At 52.2% G+C, this 23,897-nt stretch overlaps 1 protein-coding gene across 7 annotated transcripts in view; it reads right to left on the reverse strand.

The window, feature by feature from the left end:
• TBC1D2 (TBC1 domain family member 2) overlaps positions 1 to 23,897 on the reverse strand; it is a 39,444-nt gene that overhangs the window by 9,019 nt on the left and 6,528 nt on the right. For 2 of the 7 annotated variants that reach the window (XM_037902372.2, XM_037902371.2), the window contains exons 2-10: positions 15,883 to 16,318; positions 14,670 to 14,814; positions 12,861 to 13,002; positions 10,194 to 10,330; positions 9,279 to 9,466; positions 5,634 to 6,020; positions 4,709 to 4,819; positions 2,535 to 2,722; positions 45 to 521 (exon numbers count right to left, since the gene is read on the reverse strand). In XM_037902372.2, coding sequence (XP_037758300.1) covers positions 45 to 521; positions 2,535 to 2,722; positions 4,709 to 4,819; positions 5,634 to 6,020; positions 9,279 to 9,466; positions 10,194 to 10,330; positions 12,861 to 13,002; positions 14,670 to 14,814; positions 15,883 to 16,293 — 2,186 coding nt within the window. In that variant the 5' untranslated portion in view covers positions 16,294 to 16,318. Of the gene's footprint in view, positions 1 to 44; positions 522 to 2,534; positions 2,723 to 4,708; positions 4,820 to 5,633; positions 6,021 to 9,278; positions 9,467 to 10,193; positions 10,331 to 12,860; positions 13,003 to 14,665; positions 14,815 to 15,882; positions 16,319 to 19,778; positions 19,837 to 23,897 lie in introns of those variants that run through there. The other 5 variants (XM_043547639.1, XM_043547640.1, XM_043547642.1 and 2 more) reach the window with 5 other exon arrangements.

The raw sequence follows: 23,897 nt of genomic DNA on the forward strand, positions 1-23,897 counted from the left end.
GCAGCCTTCCCTGCTGCTCCGGCCGTGGCTCCCCAGCATCTCACCTGTTCAGCCCCTGGCAGTAGCCGATGGCGGGATTCTGCCAGGAGAAGGCCAGCAGCACCCTTCGGAGCTTGGGGACGAGCTGGGAGGTGGGAGATGTGAAATGCCTGTTGTTGGTCAGGGTGCGGGGCAGGTCCAGCTCGATCTGCCGGAAGGCGGGGTGCTCCGTGCGCTTGCCCTGCTGCAGCAGGCTCTCGTAGTGGTTGGCGGGGTAGTGGTGGGACAGGTGCTGGCTCACTATCCATTTCCAGACCCTCTGGCGGTGCTCCATGGGGACGCCGCAGCGGATCAAGCCTTTCAGCTCTGCAGAGGGGCTCAGCTCAGCCATACCGGCCCATCTCTCACGAAGAGGCTTCTCCACCACCATGTGGCTCAGCAGGTTGTTGGATTTGATCTCTAGGGCTTGGATTTTAGCCAGAAGCTTCCAGTCCTCAACCTCGTATTTGGGAATGGTCATAAACCCGTAGTCGTCATACTCTCTGGAGAAGGCAGAGCAGAGCAGGGGCTGAAACCCACGTGCTAGGTGCTGGACAGACTTTGCCCAGCAGGATACTGGCAGGCAGGGCAAATTGAGTCAGAGGCAGCTACGGTGCCCAGTCCCCACTTCTGCTGCCCTGGGCACAGTGGTTGTCTCCCTGGGCAGCACCCTGTGAGAGCCGGCTTTGGCCCCTCCTCGTGGAACCCCAGCTGCTAGCGATGGAAGGAGCTACCAGACTGCTGGGCCTCCTATCACTCGAGCACCACCACCTCCACGCACCCTTCCAGTGCCCCTTTGTAACTGTGTTCAAACGGTTCCAGCCTGGGCCCGTGGCACCTCAGCCAGGAGCGGGGCCTTGCCCGGTGCCGCACACGCAGGGTCCTAACGCTGACAAGCTGAACAGCCAGACAGACATTTGCCAGAGGTCAGTACAGATTTCCCCATCACATAACAACCCCTCTCCTGACTCCAGGGTTGGTCTTCACTGCAGTTACCCACTGTGACAGGGTGCGAAGCAGAACGCTGGTTAGCCAACCCTCTGTCACTCCAGCTCCAGGTCAGGGAGGTGAACTGGAGCTGCGTGGACCACCTGGCCCTGACTGGGGAAGCTGGAACAGCTGCTGTCTCATCAGGCTGGGGCTGGATAAGAGCCCCAGGGGAAAGAAGCCGGGGGGAAGCTGGAAAGAGGGAAGCTGCACTACAGGAAAGGCAGTGAGGGGAAGCGGAGAGAGGTAGCTTGCCCCTCTCTCCTGCTGGTGGACTGCAAGAAGGGGACTACGTGTATGGTGGAAAGGTGGTGGGAACACAGTCTGTAAATAAAAGCACCAGGTGGGCACTGCACCTAAAGGTCTCTGTGTGACCCTCTCAGCCCAGCAGGGGCAGGAGCCAAGGAGGGGCCTGCAGGGACACGGCTACACCTGCCCACCCCACGTTTGCCCTTACCCCTCCCATCCACACCCATAACCCTCTCACCCCTCTGCAGTGGTGCTTGACACCCGGGTTAGCTGCCCAGCAGAGGGGGTGGGCTAGAGTGCAGGAGTCATTTTCACTCAGGCTGGTAACCTGCCCACTTTGCAGTGAGGATGCCGACTAACCCACTCAGAGCTGATGGTTTTCCAGTGCCTTCCCACAATTCCCCCACGTTCTCAGGACAGACAAGTTCTGCCCCAGTTCACTGAAAGCCTCACAGAGCAGCTCAGCTCATTGCAGCACCAAGACACATGGGCTGTGCCCCGGAAGTCTGAGTGACACACATGGCCCCAGTGAGACCCAAGAACTCGAGTGTGGGTTTGCAATGCAGCTGCTCACACTCAGGTTAGGCTAACCCACTGCTCACACCCAGGTACCCAGGTGACCCTGCAGAGAAGACAGACCAGCCTCACACTTCCTCCCGGCCTCTGCTCATCTCCAATATCCCCTCCACCGTGGAAAACACTTAGCTCCAGCTCATGGAAGATGTGTGCAAAGAAACCCCAAACTGCCTGCATGTGATGGCTACTCACTCACTTCCCCTCCACAGCAGGGATGAGTTCTGTGCTCAGCCCAGGCTAACTGCACCACCTGGCTAAGCAGAGCGCCCCAGCTCAGGGAGGGCAAGGAGTAGCAAACTCAGCAGTGAGGTGTGTACTGAAAACATTACTGCTGATGGCACCTTGTCTGGCTAAATGCACAGAACAGGCTCTATCGCAGGGGCCTGGGAGTGCTTTGTTTTGGGGATGCATCTTCCCACTCCAGAGTCTGTAACCCTCAGGTGACTGTCAGCAGCTTTGAACTGGGCTGGGGGCGACATGCAGATCCGTCCACCAGGTTGCTGCCGGAGCTCTGGGAGTTGGGCTATGTCCACTCTGTGCAGGACAGCCAGCCTGTCCGCCTCAGCAGGGGACAGCTGGGAACCTGGCAGAAGGAGCCACCCCAGGAGCTGTTCTGAGCGGAGGGCCCATCCCATGACAGAGAGCCCTTGCTGCATCCCTGCCCCAAAGCGGTGATGCGCCCTCCTCGCTCACGTGCCCCCTACCTGACAGGGTTCAGCTGAAGAGCCTCCGCGGCCTCCTCCTTCGCATCCCACTGCAGTGCCTCCTGGATCAGGCTCTTCACCAGCTCGGCATCACTGCTGGCCAGGCCAGGGGAGGCCTCCTGCAGCCTCCGCAACAGCATCAGGTATTTGCTCTCCACCTGGCAGCTGCGGGCTTGCAGGCGGGCACACTGGAAGAGAGCGTTGGGGGTGCTGTCAGAGTGGCTGCAGCCCCTGCCACGTGTGTCAGCCATCAGCGTGGCTGGAGAGCAGAGCCCACATCGCCTGCCCTTGCCCCTGGAAACCCGCCACCCAGAGGCGCCCAGCGCCAGGTCTTTGCCCCAGCAGCTGCCTGCATCTCCCGTGTTCGTGGGCAGGCAGCTCCTGAGTCAACCACATGCCACAGAGCGCAGTGGAGGGTGGAAGGAGCCGCCACAGCAAGGCCACTGCAGCAGGAGAGAGCCAGAGCCCTGCAGGAGCCAGGAGAGCAGCCCGGGGGCTGGCAGTAGGTCACTGCGGTGCAGCAAGGGCAAGCAGGGGCTGCTGAGCTGGGGGGTGTTAGAGGGTAAAGCGGGAGTTCACTGGAGTGTGTGCGCGTGTGTGGAGGAAACTACCCCTGAAACTGCCTAGGGAATTTTATTGGGGTGTGGGGGGTGTCAGAATTGCCCAAAGTGAAATTTGGCCAGGACACCTGGGTTCATACCTTCCTCGTTTTGAAGAGGCATCTAAAGCCTGACTTGTCTCATCTCTTCCACCTGCTCCTCTGCAGCTCCCCAGCTAGGCAGTGCTACTCCTCTACTAGCCAGGGACGTGACTAGCAGAAGGCTCAGCTGAGTTTGAGACTCCGGTGTGCTGGTCACCACCCAGACACATAGTGAGAGACAAGCCTGCCCCAGAGTGCTCAGACCCAGGCCAGAAAAGGGGTGGGAGAAAGGAAGGGTCGTTCTCCCACGTGTACAGGTGGAGAACTGAGCCCTGAGAGGCTGAGGGACCCGCCCAAGGGCATGCCACCCTGGGAGGTCACTGGAGACATCTGCACCTCGGCTGCAGCAGTTAGAAAAGCAAACGAGGTGTTAGGGTGCATAGGGATGGCATGGAGAACAACATGGAACTGGTACAGTGCCACGATACACAGCACTGCCTTGCCGTGTCTGATTCATGTGGGAAGGACTGCACCCCACTTCGACAGAGTCACGGCAGAACTAAAGGGGACCATGGCAGGGAGGAGGAGAACTAAGGGCGCTAAAGACAGATTAACAGATTTACTGGGATTGTTTACTGTAGAGAGGAGATGAATAGGAGGGAGCATGACAAGAGTACAATCATGAACGGAACAGCAAAGGTAGGACCAAGGGCAGTGCCCGCTCCATTCCACAATACAAGCGGGAAGGGCAGTGCCCGCTCCATCTCACAGCATAATAACATGGAGAAACTCAGTGAAATCAAATGGAGCCAAATTCTGACAAAACAGAGAGGGAAATACTTTTTCATACAGCACACCATTAGCCTGTGGAACTCACTGCCACATGAGGTGTTGAGACCAAGAGCTCAGAGGGTTCAAAAAAGGACTGACCATTTCTGTGGCTGATATCCAGAGTTATGATAGCAGAGATTAAAACGTAAACAAGTGCTTCAGAAGGGACAAAAACTCCAAGCATTGAATGTCAGCAGACCTTTAACTCCTGGGGGCTGAAGGGAACTTTCCCTGTGAGCATCTTAGCTTCAGTGCTGCATCCTGGTGGCACTGGCCCTTGTTGGCAACAGGCTACTGGACTGGATGGAGCCTGGGATGAGCCTGTTCCTACATAAACCCCAGAGCTTCACGTGACTCTAAGTTTGTGTCTGGCCTGGAGCTGAAATTCTTAGAGAAGCAGAAATTTGATTTTGCAAGACCCCAACTCTAACAACGCTTCATCATCCCTTGAGACCCGAACAAAAATTAGGGTTTGCCTGTATGTTATTTGGGAAACTCCTGAGGGAAGCTGATCAGAGATCCCATGTCAGGGCCACCAAAATGCAGAGTGAAGGGGTGGATGGGAGTCCATTGGGAACAAGACCCTTGTTGTCTTACTGTGCATCTGGGACCAGGGCTGGGTAGGAAGGGAAACCCCTGCATTGGTGCTCGCTTCACAATAATTAAATGAACAGCTGCCACCTCTCTCCACAGCTCATCTCACCTTCATCAGCAAGACTTTCTCCTTCTCGGCAACGCTTCTCCAGAGCTTTGTGACCTGGTGGATCTCTGAGTTGAGGAACTGGTTCTGAGTTCTGTAGGCATCTAGGTCATCCTGCCAGAAAGCAGAGCAGGCGCTCACACCGGGCTGGCGGACAGCAGGCAGCTTTTGCTATTCTCCTCTCTGTTTTAAATCCCCACATAAAAACTAAAGAACGAGAGGACGGCTCCATAATTTAAGGTAAAATACATTACAGGGAGGGCATAATTCTCCCAATTAACATCAGAGACCCAGGACATTTAGACATAAGGCTAAACTTAAAAGAAATTCAGATACATTCAGGTCTGGAATGTACAGTTAGGGCACTCAAAACATCTTAAGTCTGCCCTGTAATAGTGCATAATGCTTGGAAGATGCTGCAAGGAGATAGGCCGAGAGATCTGGGTTTGGTTCATTTTTAAAAATCCAGGCCTGAGGCATTCCAGGCACCAGCAAACACCACATCACTGCAGACAACAAAACCCCACTGTTGGCTGCAGTGTTTCTCTGTCGAGAGACACAAGCGTCCATTATAACTGCACAGATGGGGCTGGGAACTGCACGGTGGGCCAGGCTGTCTGAGGGGAAATGTTGTTTACACAGAGGACACATCTGGACAGACTGACTGAAGGCAGCAACAGAGGAGGAGCTAAGGGTTGGATGGAGGATGACTCAAGCTGAGTTAGGCAAAACAAGCTCTAGGCTACCCCTTCCCCATCTCTTGAACCAGACAAACCCTTCAAAGCACAGGACTGATATCAGCCCAGCCCCTGCAAACTGCCTGCACTCTGGACAGCAAAGGAGCGGCACAAACCAGTCCCAGGCGCCTGCTGTACCAGACACTACAGAGCCCTCCAGCTGCTGATTTGGCTGCGCCTGCCTCACGGACCTTCAGATGCTCAATCTCCTCCTGCTGCTTGTGCAAGGTGTCGGCAGCAACAGCATCAGCCTCTTGCGCCGGCTCAGAGAGATCCAGGACAACCTGCTCTGTGAGCTTCAGGATGACTTGCTGCTTGGCATAGTTCTTGTCCATCAGGAGCTGCACGTGCTTCTGCAGCTCCTCCACACGGTTGTCCCTCAGGGCCAGGCTCTGCTCCAGCTCCTTCTTGTCGGTCTCCAGGGCTTCCACCCGATTGCTGAGCTCAACGATTTGCCGCACTTTGTGCCGCACCAGCTCTAGCCGGTCTTTGTCTTCTGCAGCAGCCAGGTACCTGCTGGATGCTCTCTTCTCCTGCTGCGCAGCCTCCAGAGCCTTGTGGAGAAGCGTAACCAGCTCCTGCGGGGACATGGCGTGATCGTCACAACACACGGACCACATGCAGCACAGCACTGGCTCTGTCTGAGGTCGCAGCAGGCCTGGGGGTTCTTGTTAAGGGACAGGGCACTATCTAAGGGGATTTGGGGGAGACATCCCCTGGGCAGGACCAGCTGCCTTTTGCTGAGATGTGGGCACTAGCCAGTGTTGGAGAACGACTGGCAATTCCTACGTGTCTATAACAGCGGAGCTGTGCTGCCAGCCTGCCCTGGGAGCCCCCAGCCCAGAGGGGTCTCCATGCTCCATGGCCTGTACCACCCCGGAGGTGCTGTACTGTTTGCAAGGAGATGCTGTGCATCCCACCTGGCCCTGGGCTCTCCCCAGGCACCTTCCTGAGGGCTGAGTGCATGCAGAGACCCTGGGGCTCACGGTCACTGCAGGGTGGCGCACGCTGGCACCAGAGCTGCCAACAATCCCCTTGTCATGGTAACACTTTCACGGTCACCTCCCCACTCGGAGCAGGCTCTGGCACCTGGACACAGAGGAAGCTTGCTCGCCCTGGGAGAAGGCCATCGCCTCCAGGAGGTAAACTAAGGACGGAGCCAACTGCTCATCACGAACCTGCTTCCTCTCCTACTGACATGGGTGTGAGCCCAGTGATCCCCTGCCCCGAGCGAGGTCACACCAGTGTGAGCCCAGTGACCCCCTGCCCCCGCCCCGAGCGGGGTCACACCAGTGTGAGCCCAGTGACCCCCTGCCCCCGCCCCGAGTGGGGTCACACCAGTGTGAGCCCAGTGACCACCCCGCCCCTGCCCCGAGCGGGGTCACACCAGTGTGAGCCCAGTGACCCCCTGCCCCGAGTGGGGTCACACCAGTGTGAGCCCAGTGACCCCCTGCCCCGAGCGAGGTCACACCAGTGTGAGCCCAGTGACCCCCTGCCCCCGCCCCGAGTGGGGTCACACCAGTGTGAGCCCAGTGACCCCCCTGCCCCGAGTGGGGTCACACTGGTGTGACCCCAGTGACCCCCTGCCCCCGCCCCGAGCGAGGTCACACCAGTGTGAGCCCAGTGACCACCCCGCCCCGAGCGAGGTCACACCAGTGTGAGCCCAGTGACCCCCTGCCCCGAGCGAGGTCACACCAGTGTGAGCCCAGTGACCCCCCTGCCCCGAGCGAGGTCACACCAGTGTGAGCCCAGTGACCCCCCTGCCCCGAGCGAGGTCACACCAGTGTGAGCCCAGTGACCCCCCTGCCCCGAGCGGGGTCACACCAGTGTGAGCCCAGTGACCCCCCTGCCCCGAGCGAGGTCACACCAGTGAGAGCCCAGTGACCCCCCTGCCCCGAGCGAGGTCACACCAGTGTGAGCCCAGTGACCCCCTGCCCCGAGCGAGGTCACACCAGTGTGAGCCCAGTGACCCCCCTGCCCCGAGCGAGGTCACACCAGTGTGAGCCCAGTGACCCCCTGCCCCGAGCGAGGTCACACCAGTGTGAGCCCAGTGACCCCCCTGCCCCGAGCGAGGTCACACCAGTGTGAGCCCAGTGACCCCCCTGCCCCGAGCGGGGTCACACCAGTGTGAGCCCAGTGACCCCCCTGCCCCGAGCGAGGTCACACCAGTGTGAGCCCAGTGACCCCCTGCCCCGAGCGAGGTCACACCAGTGTGAGCCCAGTGACCCCCCTGCCCCGAGCGAGGTCACACCAGTGTGAGCCCAGTGACCACCCCGCCCCCGCCCCGAGCGGGGTCACACCAGTGTGAGCCCAGTGACCCCCTGCCCCGAGCGAGGTCACACCAGTGTGAGCCCAGTGACCCCCTGCCCCGAGCGAGGTCACACCAGTGTGAGCCCAGTGACCCCCTGCCCCGAGCGAGGTCACACCAGTGTGAGCCCAGTGACCCCCTGCCCCGAGCGAGGTCACACCAGTGTGAGCCCAGTGACCCCCCTGCCCCGAGCGGGGTCACACCAGTGTGAGCCCAGTGACCCCCCTGCCCCGAGCGAGGTCACACCAGTGTGAGCCCAGTGGCCCCCCTGCCCCGAGCGAGGTCACACCAGTGTGAGCCGTGACCACCCCGCCCCTGCCCCGAGCGAGGTCACACCAGTGTGAGCCCAGTGACCCCCTGCCCCGAGCGGGGTCACACCAGTGTGAGCCCAGTGACCCCCTGCCCCGAGAGGGGTCACACCAGTGTGAGCCCAGTGACCCCCTGCCCCGAGCGGGGTCACACCAGTGTGAGCCCAGTGGCCCCCCTGCCCCGAGCGGGGTCACACCAGTGTGAGCCCAGTGACCCCCCTGCCCCGAGCGAGGTCACACCAGTGTGAGCCCAGTGACCCCCTGCCCCGAGTGGGGTCACACCAGTGTGAGCCCAGTGACCCGCTGCCCCGAGCGAGGTCACACCAGTGTGAGCCGTGACCACCCCGCCCCTGCCCCGAGCGGGGTCACACCAGTGTGAGCCCAGTGACCCCCTGCCCCGAGCGAGGTCACACCAGTGTGAGCCCAGTGACCCCCCTGCCCCGAGCGAGGTCACACCAGTGTGAGCCCAGTGACCCCCCTGCCCCGAGCGAGGTCACACCAGTGTGAGCCCAGTGACCCCCTGCCCCGAGCGAGGTCACACCAGTGTGAGCCCAGTGACCCCCCTGCCCCGAGCGGGGTCACACCAGTGTGAGCCCAGTGACCCCCTGCCCCGAGCGAGGTCACACCAGTGTGAGCCCAGTGACCCCCTGCCCCGAGTGGGGTCACACCAGTGTGAGCCCAGTGACCCCCTGCCCCGAGCGAGGTCACACCAGTGTGAGCCGTGACCACCCCGCCCCTGCCCCGAGCGAGGTCACACCAGTGTGAGCCCAGTGACCCCCCTGCCCCGAGCGGGGTCACACCAGTGTGAGCCCAGTGACCCCCTGCCCCGAGCGGGGTCACACCAGTGTGAGCCCAGTGACCCCCTGCCCCGAGTGGGGTCACACCAGTGTGAGCCCAGTGACCCCCTGCCCCGAGCGAGGTCACACCAGTGTGAGCCCAGTGACCCCCTGCCACCCCCAATCAGAGTCACACCAGTGAGAGCCCAGTGACACCTCCACCCACCGACTCCAGCAGGATCACACCGGTGTGACCCCTCCCCTGCCCCAACTGAGAAGAGCTCCACGGGAACACCACTGGAGAACCAAGCATAACCCCCTAGCAAACGGCACGCCAAGAAGTGCTCATGCTAGCACGTAGGGGCTTGATCCAAAGCTCCCTGGGGTCTATAGAGCCATCCCAATGGCTTTGCTGGGCTCTGGAGCAACGGTCCCCAGATTTACCTTCTGAGACTTGATTTCCTCTGTGAGTGCCAGGACCTGCTGCTGCAGAACAGCCACCTTGTCAGGGGAGCTTCTCTCACGGGCCAACCCTTCAGCGAAGGCAGGGAAACCGCTGTTCAGCCACTTGCCTTTCCTAGGCCAGTGCGACCTGGGCCCAGCCTGTGTGTCCTCTCGGGCCTTCTCCCTGACTGAGGGAGACAAGTGAGAGGAGGGGAGTCACTTCACCTGTGGGAAACCAGCACCAAACTGAATGACCAGCCGGAGAGCGACAGACACAGGGTGGCAGCTGAAGTGCCGTATCTAATGTCGATACACAGGGCCAAGCCCCGGCCGCAGCTCAGCTGCAGTCAGTGGGGCTGATCCCAGCCAGCGTCAATGGGCGCAGTTCCCCTGGAGTCAATAGGGCTATGCTGATTTACACCAGTTGAGGGGAGCCAGTAATGGCCATTTGGAGAGAAGACCGGCTCCCAAGCGAAGCCTGACAGCTCCGGGGGGAGGATTTGCTGCTCAGAACAGAGAGCAGAGAGGCAGGAGTGGCTGCTCTAAACTGAAGCCATTGGGAAAGTGCTGACAAAGCCGACGCCTGTTGCCAAGGTACCCCACTGCTGCAGGCACCAAAAAGAAAACAGGGCCAGGTCCCCAGCTCCTGCAAAGTGGTTTCAAGGGAGCTACGCCAATCAGTGCCAGCTGGGGAAGCAGCCCATAGACACCATGCCCTGCGATGCTCCATAGCAAGGAGAGGGAGCTGCTCCGGAGCCCTGGAGAGCAGAGCACTAGGGCTCAGTGCCCCCGGAGGACATCGCAACCCTCCCAAAGAAACCCCCGTCTCCTTCAACAGCTGGTAGGGCTGCTGCACAATGATTTCACGATGCCAGGCTGGGATACAGGCCACAAATCGCACTGAGGAGAAAGTACCTGGACATTCTGCCTCCCCTTCCACCTCTTGTTCTGCCGCCAGAGTCCCAGGGTGCTCTGGGAATCCCTCAACGCCAGAGATGCTCCTGTCATTCCCCGGGAGCTGCCTGCTGCCACAGATATTGTAGATTGTATTTCTGAAAAGACAAAGAAACCCAGGGAGCCCAAGGGCCAGGAGAGCTGTGGTCACTGAGGCCAGCCGGATCGCTGGCTCCCCTAGATCGCCACTCAGGGGTGCTGCTCCTCACTTTGTTATGCAGGAAGGAAAAAGTAAGGGGGAGGGGAGAAGTTGCGAGAGGGGTGATTGGGATGTACCATTGCTTGGCATAAGAAAATCCAGAAGAACATCCATCATAAGAACAGCCACACTGGGTCAGACCAAAGGTCCATCTAGCTCAGTATTCTGTCTTCCAACAGTGGCCAATGTCAGGTGCCCCAGAGGGAATGGTAATCATGGAGTGAGCCATCCCTTGTCAGTGATCATTGGTCCATTTTGCTCAATTTCATGGTCATAGGATTTTAAAAATCATAAATTTCATGATTTGAGCTATTTAAATGTGAAATTTCACAGTGTTGTAGTTGTAGGATCGTGACCCAGAAAGGAGTTATGGGGGGTTTGCAAGGTTATTGTAGGGGGGATTGTGGGACTGCTACCCTGACTTCTACGCTGAGCAACTGGAGAGCAGCAGCTGCTGGCCAGGAGCCCTGTTCTGAAAGCAGACCGCTGCCAGCTGCAGTGCAGAAGTAAGGAGGGCTTGGCATGGTATTGCCACCCTGACTTCTGCACTGCGGCCTGCAGAGCTGGGCGCCTGGCCAAGAGCTGCCGCTCTCCGGACGCCCAGCTTTGAAGGCAGCGCCTAAGTAAGGGTGGCAATACCATCACCACCCTAAAATAACCTTGTGACCCCCGGCAACTCTCTTTTGGGTCAGGACCCCAATTTGAGAAACGCTGGTCTCCCCCATGAAATCTGTACAGTACAGGGTAAAAGCACACAAAAGACCAGATTTCATGGTAGGAGATCAAACTTCACGGTCCGTGATGCGTTTTTCATGGCCCTGAATTTGGTAGGACCGTACTCGTCAGTGATCATTAAAAAACAGGCCAGATCCCAGCTGGTGTCAATTGGCCGTAGCTCCGCTGGCATCAGTGGGGCAGATCCTAGCTGGTGGAATTAAGCAGAGCACCCCATAAGCTCTGACAGTTCGCCCCAGCTGAGGATCTGGCCCCAAGTCTTTCCTGTACGTGAATGTTGTGCTAGTGACGGTGGCAGAAAAGACGGCACAGCACAGACAGCAGGCAAAGCCAGCTCTTTCTTTCGCTCTCTCTTGCATCGCACTTGCGCGTTCCCTTATTTGTGCCAATTTGTCTTGGTTACAGTAAGTACAATATATGGGGTCTGCTGGCCACAGCCAAACTAGACTCCTAACAAAACTGGTACCTGGCTATGACAGTGACAGATGCTTTGGAAATAGTGAGAGAGAGAGAGAGAAACAAACCATGCAGCAGAGGCTGGATTTGAAAATAGGGGATGCAAGGACACACTTATATCCTCAGGCTCCTAACAGAGTGTCTGTTTCTGCTGCCCACCTGACCCACAGATAAGAGCCCTAGCTAAACTACCATGCTGTGGAAAACAAATCAGCCTGTCCTACCCGACCCGAGATGTTCTCCAGTCCCCACGGAGCCTGAATTTGTGGCGTTCTCCTCCTAGGAAAACACAGTGTGTGGTCCCAGTGGGCTGGCTGGCAGTGTTAGCCACCAGAACGGTCAACAGTGTTAGCTGTCGACATTAGTATCTTTTCCCCTGACTAGCATTAGAGCCTAGTGCTTGTGACTGTCAGTGCCAATGGTGAATGCTAGGGCTCCAATCCCCAAAGCACTTACATACAGCCAAACTCTGGTCATACACGGGCTTATGCACTCTGCTGGATCGGAACTCGGAAGGTCAGGGCCTGATCCGGCTCTCACCCTAGTCAACGAGAGCCTTTCCATGGACTTTGATGGGAGCTGCATCGGGCCCTTCGAGAGGCTGGAAGTCCATGTGCATTTGGGGCGTGATCCTGCAAGGGGTTGAGCACTCTGGCCCTGATCCACTTCAGCATGAGCTTAACTTTAAGCAATGAGCAGTGTCACTGTTGGCAACGGAGCTGCTCACACGCTGGGAGGGAAGCGCTTGCTGAATCGGTTCTGGAGCGCTCAGCCCCTGGCAAGGTCAGCCGCTTTGGGCCGACGCTACGTGACTGCTTCTGCGCATGCCCAAGGCACCTGATCCGACGCCCACCGGAATCAGCAGCGAGAGTCCCAGTGACGCAGTGGGCTGTGGATCAAGCTCTGCTGCATGCACTCCGACCCGCCTGGCTGCGCGCTCACTAGATTGTGCACGTCAGTGTAAGTGCTCGTGCAAAAGGTGTACGGACACTGGCATTTAAAAAAATCCAGGCTGTAGACCTGCTGCAGAGATTTACTGGTCAGAGAGCCAGAGAGGGGACAAGAAAACTCTGCAGAGAGCCGCATTTCCTGCTGTGCGGTATCCACTCTACTGCGTTTGAGTTCCCGCATGCCTGCATGACCCACACGACACACTTCTTGTCTTGGGCTGTAGTAATGCTCGAGAGCACCACAAGGCAGCAGCCCAACACGCCAGCCACACCTCCACCGCCACTTACTGGATTTCAGTCCAAGGGTGCTTGAGGGAGATGTTTTGGAGGGCAGCAGGCAGCTGGGGAGCGGGCAGAGAGGCTGCCTTTAAACCTACCACGTCTGTAGGGGTTTTCACAGGGGGAAAGAACCCCTCACCTTCAGTGTGAACTAGAAAAACAGGAGAGAAATTAGATGAGCTCCTAAACCTTTGATCAAACTCTGCCGCTTTACATTAGGCATTAAGCCTTGTCATATCCTTTCAGCTCAGTCTGTATATCTGTTCAGGACAGGCCAGAGGAAGCCATCCAACCTTCCCTGTGGTTTTCTAGAGAGACAAGGTAGGTAAGTAATGTCTTTTACTGGTGAGAGAGACCAGCTTTTGAGCTACACAGAGCTCTTCTTCAGGTCTGGGCAAGGTACTACCAGTGTCACAGCTAAATATGAGATTGAACAGATAGTTTAGCACAGAGGTGGATTAGGGGTTTGTGGGGCCCTGGGCCAGAGCAAGTAGGGGCCCTTTCCCACCCTTTCTGCCTGCAGTCCCCCCCGCATGAGGCCCCCGTGCCCTGACCCCGCTCCCCGGCAGAAGCGCTGGGTGAGTGGGAAGAGTGGGTCAGGGTATGGGGGTGCCCATTTTCCCTAGGGCTCCCAGGCACAGGCCCCGTTGGCCCAGGGGCTAAGCCACCATTGGTTTAGCATAAGTAAGTAGCACATAATCTATCTGTTTGATCTCATATTAGCTGTGACACTCGTAGTACCTTTCCCAGACCTGAAGAGCAACTCTGTGGGCTCAAAAGCTCGTCTCTCTCATCCACAGACGTTGGCCTAGTAGAAGACATTGCCTCACCCACCTTGTCTCTCTAATATCCTGGGACTGACACGGCTACAACACTGCATACGACAATTGTTGTTTGCTACACAGATAAGAGCCCAAAGGCCTGCAGATGCAAAAATCTTTACATTCATCCACTGCCAAGGTAACTTAAGTTGACTTTAACTGTTTACATTTTAAGGTGTACAATGAGGTAACACTGAGTAAGGTCCATACGGAAGCCAAACAAGGAAAAACAGAACTGTGCTGGCATCATTTTCCCCCGCAGATGGTATCATTTGTATGTATTTATACTCATTATAAAACTGATGTCACAGAGCCTGGATTACCAGAAAAGACAGTGACAACTGCTAAGTAAAAGAGAGACCGACACACGTCTATGCCTCTTTTAAACAGAGGTACAGCATTTGCTGCCAAATGTTAGTTTTTTTTTTTATTTTATTTTTAAGCAGGAAAGAGAGTTCCTGGTGACAGCTAAGCAACAGACTAGCCCCCAGCGGCACCCTGCACCAGTCACATAGGTGTAACTGTGTGATCACGTCCTGACACAGATTGCAAATGGAACAAAAGGTAGGCCTCTCGCTGCAGGCCCTGTAGGCCCCTCAAGAGTTCCTAAGAATCCTAAGGGGTTTGCCCCAGAGAAAAGCCAAGAGCAACTGTAGACATAAATCTGAATGCCTTTGACCCCACCAACCTGGCTGCCCCTCAGACAGCCCCAGCTAGACAATCAGAGCCCTGGCTGTGTATGAAAGTCAGTCCCTTTATTTCAGAAGATGAGCTGTCCAATGAGAACTAGCATTGCTCTCATTACAAAGGCCGAAGGTTTCAAGTTTGGGGCCCTCCACGTTGGAACTTCAATACCACCTTGAAGTCAATGGGAACTCCAGGAGCTCAGCACCTCTGAGATCTGGCACTTGTTTAGGTGCCTTGTTTGAAAACGCTGACCCAAAATCTCTGTACACGGATCAGATAAGGGGGAAATAGTTAACTATTTAATACCTACTGATTTCATTGAGCAGAGAGTCATTCGCAGGCAGGGCTGCCACAGTGATGCTGTCCACAGGAAGCCCAGTCAGAGTATTGCAAAACGCCCAACGCTTCATCTGCAGCTGCTGCAGCCAGTACATCATGGCCTGTCTGCTGACTGCCTAACATTATATAAAACAGGTTTGACACGGCTCTCTGAAGTGCCAGTTGCAGCCTGCTGTGATGCCATTGAAAAGTTGATCACCACCTCCCTGCTCTAGTCCAGCTGATGTTGGCCAGGCAGGAGACACCTGATCCCTGAGCACTAGGCCCCCAGTTGTAACCCTGATTCGAGAGGCATGGGGTAAATCCTGAACCCTGGTCTCCCAGGCATACTGCAGACTGTCTGCTACATTAGATGGCTGGTCTCCAAATTAACTCTTGTTTTAAAGGAAAAGCCTGTCACAGCTGAAGATTTCTGGCCCTGCTGCATTGAGCAGAGAGAGGGTGTCGAAAGCTGTAGGAGTCGGTTTGCAAAGGCTCCATCCTCAATCAGCTCTTGTTGCTGGTGAGCCATTGCTCTTTGCCAGAGGAGTCCCACAGAGATTGGGATTTGACCCTGGGGCTCTGCAGGGGAGTCAGCTCCGGCCTGGTGTCCTCAAGCCCCCAAGAACCAAGGAATGCTTTACTAAATCTAGGTGGGGAAAGAGGCTTGCGACCCCTGCATCTGACTGTAACTGGAGGTAAATGTATACGTTTCACAGGGGAAGTTCTAGGCACTTTGGGCAAAATTCAGGCAGACTTAAACCCCAGGCAGTGCTACTGACTTTAATGGGACTGAATAGGGCATTTAATTAGTAACCACAAGCCTCTCTCCCACCCAAATCGTCACAGTGAGCTTCCAAGTTGACCCAGCACCCGTCCCCAAGCCAGGAAAGCTCAGCGTTGCATTAGAAAGGTTACATCCTGGAGTTCAGTTGCTCCTGACTTAACTTTCCTTTTGAACTCCATGTCTGATTCTGCTCCCACTGAAGCCAGTGGAGTTACCCTGGTTTTACAACAGCGTCAGTGAGAGAATCAGGCCCAAAAGCTAAAGGCCCGCACGCTCTCGGGGTAGTGCTTAAACCTGGCTATTGAACTTTTACCAGGACCATTTCAATGCTGGCCCATTCATACTGACAGCTGCGATATTAGTGCCTGCATTTCACAATAGCCAAATGCAGTAGTGGCCTAGAAGACACTGTGCTCACCTTAAGAATAAACACTTTGCTTGGAGTTCGGATTTCAAAAACCCCTTCATCTGCTTCCACCTGGCAATCAAAACTGGCACTGGAGAGATCAATGCTCCCCAAAGGGTTAACATCTTGAGCTGTCCTGCAGTACAGTAAGTGACATTTATTTTCATCATAAAAGAACCAACGAGACTTCCAGGCCTTGATTGGCCCCTTGACCCCAAGTTTATTTAAATAGCCACAGAGTTTCTTTCTGGGTTCTTCTCTGCTAGGATTGAGCTGTGCATTTCCCAAGTCCCTGTGAGGCGATGATACAGCTCTCTCTTTCGCTGAGCCTGCATTACCGTTATCATCATCTGAATTTGACTCAAGAGGCTTGCCTGGAATTCCAGCCAGGAGACACTCTCCACTTTCAGGTCTCCTTTCCATCTCTTCCAGGAAAGATCTCCTAAACCTGGAATTAGAATTGCAACAGGAAATTTACTAGATAAAGTGTAACGGCAACGGACAAATACTGTTGCGAATTGATTTGTAATGGTCCAATATTTTCAAAACAGTGTGTCAAAGTTTGGCTCCTACGTCCATACACCTAAAGTAGCATAAAAAGAGGTATACTGGGTTATACCCAAGGTCCATCTAGCCCAATATCCTCTCTTCCAACATGGCCAATGGCAGGTGCTTCAGAGGGAATGAACAGAACAGGTAATCATCAAGTGATCCATCCCCTGTTGCCCATTCCCAGCTTCTGGCAAACAGAGGCTAAGGACACCACTCCTGCCCATCCTGGCTAATAGCCATTGATGAACCTATTCTCCATGAATTTATCTAGTTCTTTTTTGAAACTTGTTATAGTCTAGGCCTTCACAACATCCTCTGGCAAAGAGTTCCACAGGTTAACTGTGCGTTGTGTGAAAAAATACTCCCTTTGGTTTGTTTGAAACCTGCTGCCTATTAATTTCATTAGGTGACCCCTAGTTCTTGTGTTATGAGAAGGAGTAAATAACACTTCCTTATTTGCTTTCTCCACACCAGACATCATTTTATAGACCTCAATCACATCCCCCCCTTAGACGTCTCTTTCCCAAGCTAGAAAGTCCCAGTATTATTAATCTCTCCTCACATGGAAGCTGTTCCATACTCCTAATCATTTGTTTGTCTGACTTCCAAAGGTGCTGACTTTAACCTTTAACTTCCCTTACATAGCTCTCATCTTCCCCGTCGCCTTTCCTCTAGGCATCCATTCATCTTGCCATTCCCTTTTCCACTTTGAAGTCAGAGTGGGCTGACAGGAGAGAAGTGACATCATGACACCGTGAGCTTTAGAAGCGAACATACTAGACACAGTATCTTGGCAAGTCAAAACAGGGATGTGGCAGACGTGGCAATTTCCTGTCATATCCTTGACAAACCTTACTGAATTCAGTTTAAGTATCTCTGACAGTGTGAATTGCCTAAAGGTCAACAGCAGCGAAAGCAAGTACCATAAAAGGGAAAAGCACTGAGTAAATCTCATCTCTTTTTGGGAAAGCAACTGTGAAAAGAGAGACAGGGAAAATGAGTTATGAACAGCTCAAGAAAGCTCAGCTGGTTGAGCTATGCAGAGTAAGGCAGCTCAGCACGAAGAACTGGTCAAAGACACAGCTCGTAAGCAGACTTGCTGTATTCTCAGGAATGGAAAAGGAATGATGGTTCAGGTTTGCGGGGAACATCCAGCCCACTGGAAGAGAGTCCAGCAGGCAGGGGAAAGCATAGAGCCAATTCCCTGGAAGAAAATAGGGAAGAGGCTGAGAAAAGCAGCAATCATGTTCCATCCAGCCCAATTGCATCACTGCAGGTGGGACTGTCGACAGGTTAACAGGTGGACTGTGACCCTAAAAATCCCTCAATGCCAACCATCAAAGGGTTCACTGTTGTATAACAGCAACTCCTAACAGGCCTGACAAACTCAATACATCCAGCACACCACTTTCGTGGTATTTATCCATAAATGATGTCATGCAGAGGTCTCTAATAAAAGCTTATATCATACTGATCCTCAAATCATTGCGAGATGCATGTATGAATTACATTTAAGGCCTTTGTATATGTACTGAAAATGTGTTTTAAAATCTGTCTCCAACCAAAGAGAAAAACAGGTTTCTTCCAGACAGGAGGTAAGATATGTATCTCTCCAAATGTAAACTAAGCATTGCAAGCCAACCCAATGGAAGCCTGATTTACATAGTGAGTCAACAAGAAAAAAGCATAACAGAGAATTAGCTATAGGAGTAGCTGGGGTACAAGCGATCATGACTTGATTACATTTATAATGTGCAAGCAGAATAAAATCCAGACCACTAATATATATACTTGGTGCTTTAATAGGACCTATTTCACAAAGCTAAAAACAATTATGAACCAAATCAGTTGGAAGGAAGAATTTAAACAGAAAAATGTGAATGACAATTGGTAATCATTTAAGAACACCTTCCTAGATGTCCAAAAAGCCAAAACTGAGGAAAGAGACCATAAAACCAACCTGCTTTAGAGGGGCAGTTAAGGCACAAGGCAGCTATATATATGCTCGGAACTGTAGAAAATTCATAAGAGAAGCAAAGAGACACAAGGAGAAATCTATGGCCAGCAAAGTTAACAGCAATAAGAACAGGAGTACTTGTGGCACCTTGGAGACTAACAAATTTATTTGAGCATAAGTTTTTTTAAATATATTAGGAACAAAAAGAATTCTGACAATAGTATTGGTCCATTAGTATATGGAAATTGTAGAATTAACAATAATCATGCTGAAAACGCAGAAGCATTCAATAAATATTTCTGTTCTGTATTTGGGGAAAAGCAGATGATATAGTCTCAGCAAATGGTGACAACACTCTTTCCATTCCACCAGTATCTTGGGAGGATGTTAAACAGAAGCCATTAAATTTAGGCATTTTTAAATCTGAAAAATTTTAAAAGAGCTGGCTGAGAAGATTGCTGGACTATTAAAGTTAATTTTCAGTGAGTGCTGGAGCATTGGGGAAGTTCCAGAAGACCAGAAGTGAATGTTGTGTCAAATTTTTAAAAAGAGTAAATGGGATGTTCTGGATAATTAAGAGGCCTGTCAGCCTGACATCGATCCTGGGCAAGATAACGGTGTGGCTGATATGGAACTTGATTAATAAAGAATTACAGGAGGGTAATATAGTTAATGAAAAATCAACATGGATTTATGGAAAATAGATTGTGCCAAACTAACTTGATATCTTATTGTTATGAGATTACAAGTTGTGTTGATAAAGGTAATAGAAGATCAGGGTTGGAAGGGACCTCAGGAGGTCATCTAGTCCAATCCCCTGCTCAAAGCAGGACCAAGCCCCAACTAAATCATCCCAGCCAGGGCTTTGTCAAGCCTGACCTTAAAAACCTCCAAGGAAGGAGATCCCACCACCTCCCTAGGTAACGCATTCCAGTGCTTCACCACCCTCCAAGTGAAAAAGTTTTTCCTAATATCCAACCTAAACCTCCCCCATTGCAACTTGAGACCATTACTCCTTGTTCTGTCATCTGCTGCCACTGAGAACAGTCTAGATCCATCCTCTTAGGAACCCCCTTTCAGATAGTTGAAGGCTGCTATCAAATCTCCCCTCACTCTTCTCTTCTGCAGACTAAACAATCCCAGCTCCCTCAGCCTCTCCTCATAAGTCATGTGTTCCAGTCATTTTTGTTGCCCTCCGCTGGACTCTTTCCAGTTTTTCCACATCCTTCTTGTAGTGTGGGGCCCACAACTGGACACAGTACTCCAGACAAAGATTGAAGTAATATACTTAGACTTCTATATGATTAAAAACTAGAATATAAAATTAATATGCCACACATTAAATGGATTAAAAATTTATTAATAGATAGATCTCTAAATGTAAATGGGGAATCATTACCAAGTGGGTGTGTTTCAAATGGGGTCCCGCAGGGATTGCTTGTTGGCCCTACACTGTTTTACATTTTTATCAGTGACCTGGATGGAAGAAAGAGTACAATCATCACTGTTAAAGTTAGCAGATGTCACAAAAGTTGGGGGAATGGTAAGTAAAGATGACGACAGGTTACTGATTCGCAATTATCTAGATTTTTTTATAAACTGGGTGCAGGCAAACAATATGCATTTTAATATGGCTAATGTCAATGTATACATCTAGGAACAAAGAATGCAGGCCATACTTACATGATGGGGGACTCTATCCTGGGAAGCAGTGACTCTGAAAAAGATTTGGAGGCCATGGTGGATAATCATCTGAACACGAGTTCCTAGTGGGACCTTGGCCAAAAGGGGTAATGTGATCCTGGGGTGCATGAACAGGGGAATCTCAAGTAGGAGCAGAGAGGTTATTTTACCTCTGTATTTGGCACTGGTGCAACCACTGCTCAAATCCTGTGTCCAGTTCTGGTGCTCACAGTTCAAGAAGGATGTTGGTAAATTGGAAGGTTCAGAGAAGAGCCATGAGAATGATTAAAGGATTAGCAGACAGGCCATCTAGTGAGAGACACAAAGAGCTCCATCTATTTAGCCTAACGAAGAGGTTAGAGTGACTTGATTACAGTCTATAAGCATCTACATGGGGAACAAATATTTAATTAAGGGCTCTTCAATCTAGCAGAGAAAGGTATATGATGACAATGGATGGAACCTGAAGTTAGACAAATTCAGAGAGAAATAAGGGCATACATTTTTAATGGTGAGGGGAATGGCAGATGGCAATATCCTGGGCATATTTTAGGAGCGCCCATTGTATTAAAAATGCAAGTGCCTATGTAATATTGTAGGATTTTTCTAGAACTTCTTTAGGGGGAAGACAGGATTAAGGCAATACTGGAGAAAAGGGAATTGCAAATGCCCACCTAAGGACTCAGCTTTTCAAGGTTTGCCCTGAGGAGGGAATCTTTTGTCTGCTGATCACTTGTTACCTGAGGACAGCTCCAAGACCCAGACTGGATTCTCCAGGGACCAAACAGACAGAAAGGACTTGTGAATAAATAGCCTGAGTTTAAGCTGACTCAGGGCCTTCTGTCTGATCCAGCAAATGGACTGGCCCTCTGGTTCTTATAACTGTGGGCAGTTATACTCTGAAGAGAAAGCAAGCAGGCCTGCTTGGGCAAGCTGTCTTTTGCTGGCAATGACAAAGTGTGGGCAAGGAACTGTGCAGACTGGAAACACCCTGGTCAGGAGGGAGAGAGACAGGTGTCTCTCCACGTAAGAAACACTGGCTGGGGACCCAGAAGCCTGGGAGTGGATGCCCTGGCTGGACCAGAGGGGAAAACCTGGGTGCAGTTGCCATGAACTGGGACACCACCTATGGTTGAATATTCCATTGCCGACATGAACAGGCGTATTTCACGAAGGCAGGGTGCCACATGGAATATCACACCATCAGTAAACTTGAGTTCCTGGACTACCCTTTCCTGTGTAGGTCTAGCACATTCCAGTGAGTGGGGAGCCACAGTCAAATCCCCTGACCCCAAACGGCATCTCACTCCACAAGTAGGTGACTCTGATAGAACTGCTTGTGGAGCAAGGTGCTACTCAATATGTGCACGTGGATTGGAATCTGCTCTCACAATGTTACAGGCAATTTCCTCTCTTTGCCCAGTGTCCATGGAGCTTCAAGTATATACAGTCACTGGGTCCATCAGAAGGCTCCATTCATTCAGTTCTCACCTTTATGCTTTCACTCCATTTCCCTCATTAGGGGTGTGACACTGGCAGGCCAGATGCCAGCTGTTGCCCAGGCTTCAGGTATTAGCTAAGGCAGCGGTTCCCAAACTTGGGAGGCCGCTTGTGCAGGGAAAGCCCCTGGCGGGCCGGGCCGGTTTGTTTACCTGCCGCGTCCACAGGTTTGGCTGATACCGGCCGCCGCTTCCTGCAGCCCCCATTGGCCTGCAGTGGCGAACCGCGGCCAGTGGGAGCCGCGATCGGCCGAACCTGCGGACACGACAGGTAAACAAACCGGCCCAGCCTGCCAGGGGCTTTCCCTGCACAAGCGGCCTCCCAAGTTCGGGGAACACTGAGCTAAGTCACTGACACACTTATAGCTGGAAACCCCAGACCAGTTCACCGGTATGTTTGTTTTGCTCAGAAAAAGTATTAGTCTCATAAGAATATATTTAGCGTTCAGATTTTATGAAATGCTTGTAAACTGCTGCATGCATTAATCTCATTTACAATGTCTGTATTCCAGGCTACAGGGAAATATCTAAGTTTTACTTTATAACTTTGAAAATGTTTGCTCTGAACTTGTAAACTCAGGCATGGGAATCATCCCCCTGCCCATCCAGAAGGATTATCAAAATCAGATGTGCCATCAAGGAACATCACAATGCAAAGGACTGGCTAATGACCGTATCCTATCTGGGCAATGCTACATGCAAGGAAGCTCATCCTGTGGGCTTGGAGGCTGAATGAAGGAAACAAAACAAAGCTACAGGACAGTGTGACACTGTACCCCATATTCTTCACAGTGGTATTATGATATGGTTAAGACATAATCATAACATATTTTATGCAAGATAAGTCATGCGAGGTGTCATTGGAAAGGTTATGATTTACTGAATATGATTATCCTATCTTTATGCATGTATCATTTTTGTATCTGAAGTTAGGAATATTGACTATATATCTGTATTACAAATGTGTTTACACCTAGGAAACACCCACTAGGCAAAAGGCTCTCAGTCTAGATGGTTGGCTGGGAAGGGCCCATTCAGGTTGAACAGCCATTAGGGGAAAACAATAGGGCTTAGAAGAAGCTTATTTCCCACTTGGGGTCCTTTCTGAGGACACTGCAGACAGCCTCCGACTCATGGCTGCTGTGACACTACAGGGACATGTGACTAGGTCACCTGGTGCCGGACTCCATCTTGGGATACCAGTGTTTTTCCACTGCCCGGGTGGGAACCAAGCTTTGAAACAAAGGGTTCCAGCCATTGCAAAAGCTATTAAAGGCAGGAGAAAGAAAAGGAGGACTTGTGGCACCTTAGAGACTAACCAATTTATTTGAGCATAAGCTTTCCTGAGCTACAGCTCACTTCATCGGATGCATAAAAGTGGAAAATGCAGTGAGGATGTTTTTATACACACAGACCATGAAAAAATGGGTGTTTATCACTTCAAAAGGTTTTCTCCCCCCACCCCACTCTCCTTACCAGCAGGAGAGTGGGGTGGGAGGAAAGAAAACCTGGATTTGTGCCGGAAATGGCCCACCTTGATTATCATACACATTGTACGGAGAGTGATCACTTTAGATAAGCTATTACCAGCAGGAGAGTGGTGTGGGGGGAGAAAACCTTTTGAAGTGATAAACACCCATTTTTCATGATCTGTGTGTATAAAAACATCCTCACTGCATTTTCCACTTTTATGCATCAGATGAAGTGAGCTGTATCTCATGAAAGCTTATGCTCAAATAAATTGGTTAGTCTCTAAGGTGCCACAAGTCCTCCTTTTCTTTTTGCAAATACAGACTAACACGGCTGCTACTTTGAAACCTGTCATTAAGGCAGGAGAGTGGCATCATCGTAGCTCTTCTCTCACTCCCCGCTCAAAGAGACTCCTGAAAACACTTGAGGAACAAAGGCTGAACTGGAGGAAGTGCTGCACCCAGGCTAGAGCGATTTTTAGCCTGGGAATGGAACATCTGGGGATTTCAAGCTGCTAGTGCAGCTTGTTCCTTAAGAATCTGCAGCTTGCTTGCATCATCATTTAGGGTGAGAATTTGCTATTCATATCCGATCTATGTAGTATATTAAGCTTAGTTAGTGGTTTTGTTTATTTGCTAGGTAATCTGCTTTGATCTGTTTGCTATCCCTTATAATCACTTAAAATCTATTTTTTGTAATTAATAAACTTGTTTTTGCTTTGTCTAAAACCAGTTTGGGAGAGTCCTAACCCGGGGCAGAAAGCCGTTGTATATTCCTCTGCACATTGAGGGGGTGAATTTCATGAGCTTACGCTGTAAAGTTCCCTGTGCAGTGTAAGACGGTATAATTTTGGGTTTACACTCCAG

This window comes from Chelonia mydas, chromosome 5 (assembly GCF_015237465.2).
Source record: "Chelonia mydas isolate rCheMyd1 chromosome 5, rCheMyd1.pri.v2, whole genome shotgun sequence".
Taxonomy (NCBI): domain Eukaryota; kingdom Metazoa; phylum Chordata; order Testudines; family Cheloniidae; genus Chelonia; species Chelonia mydas.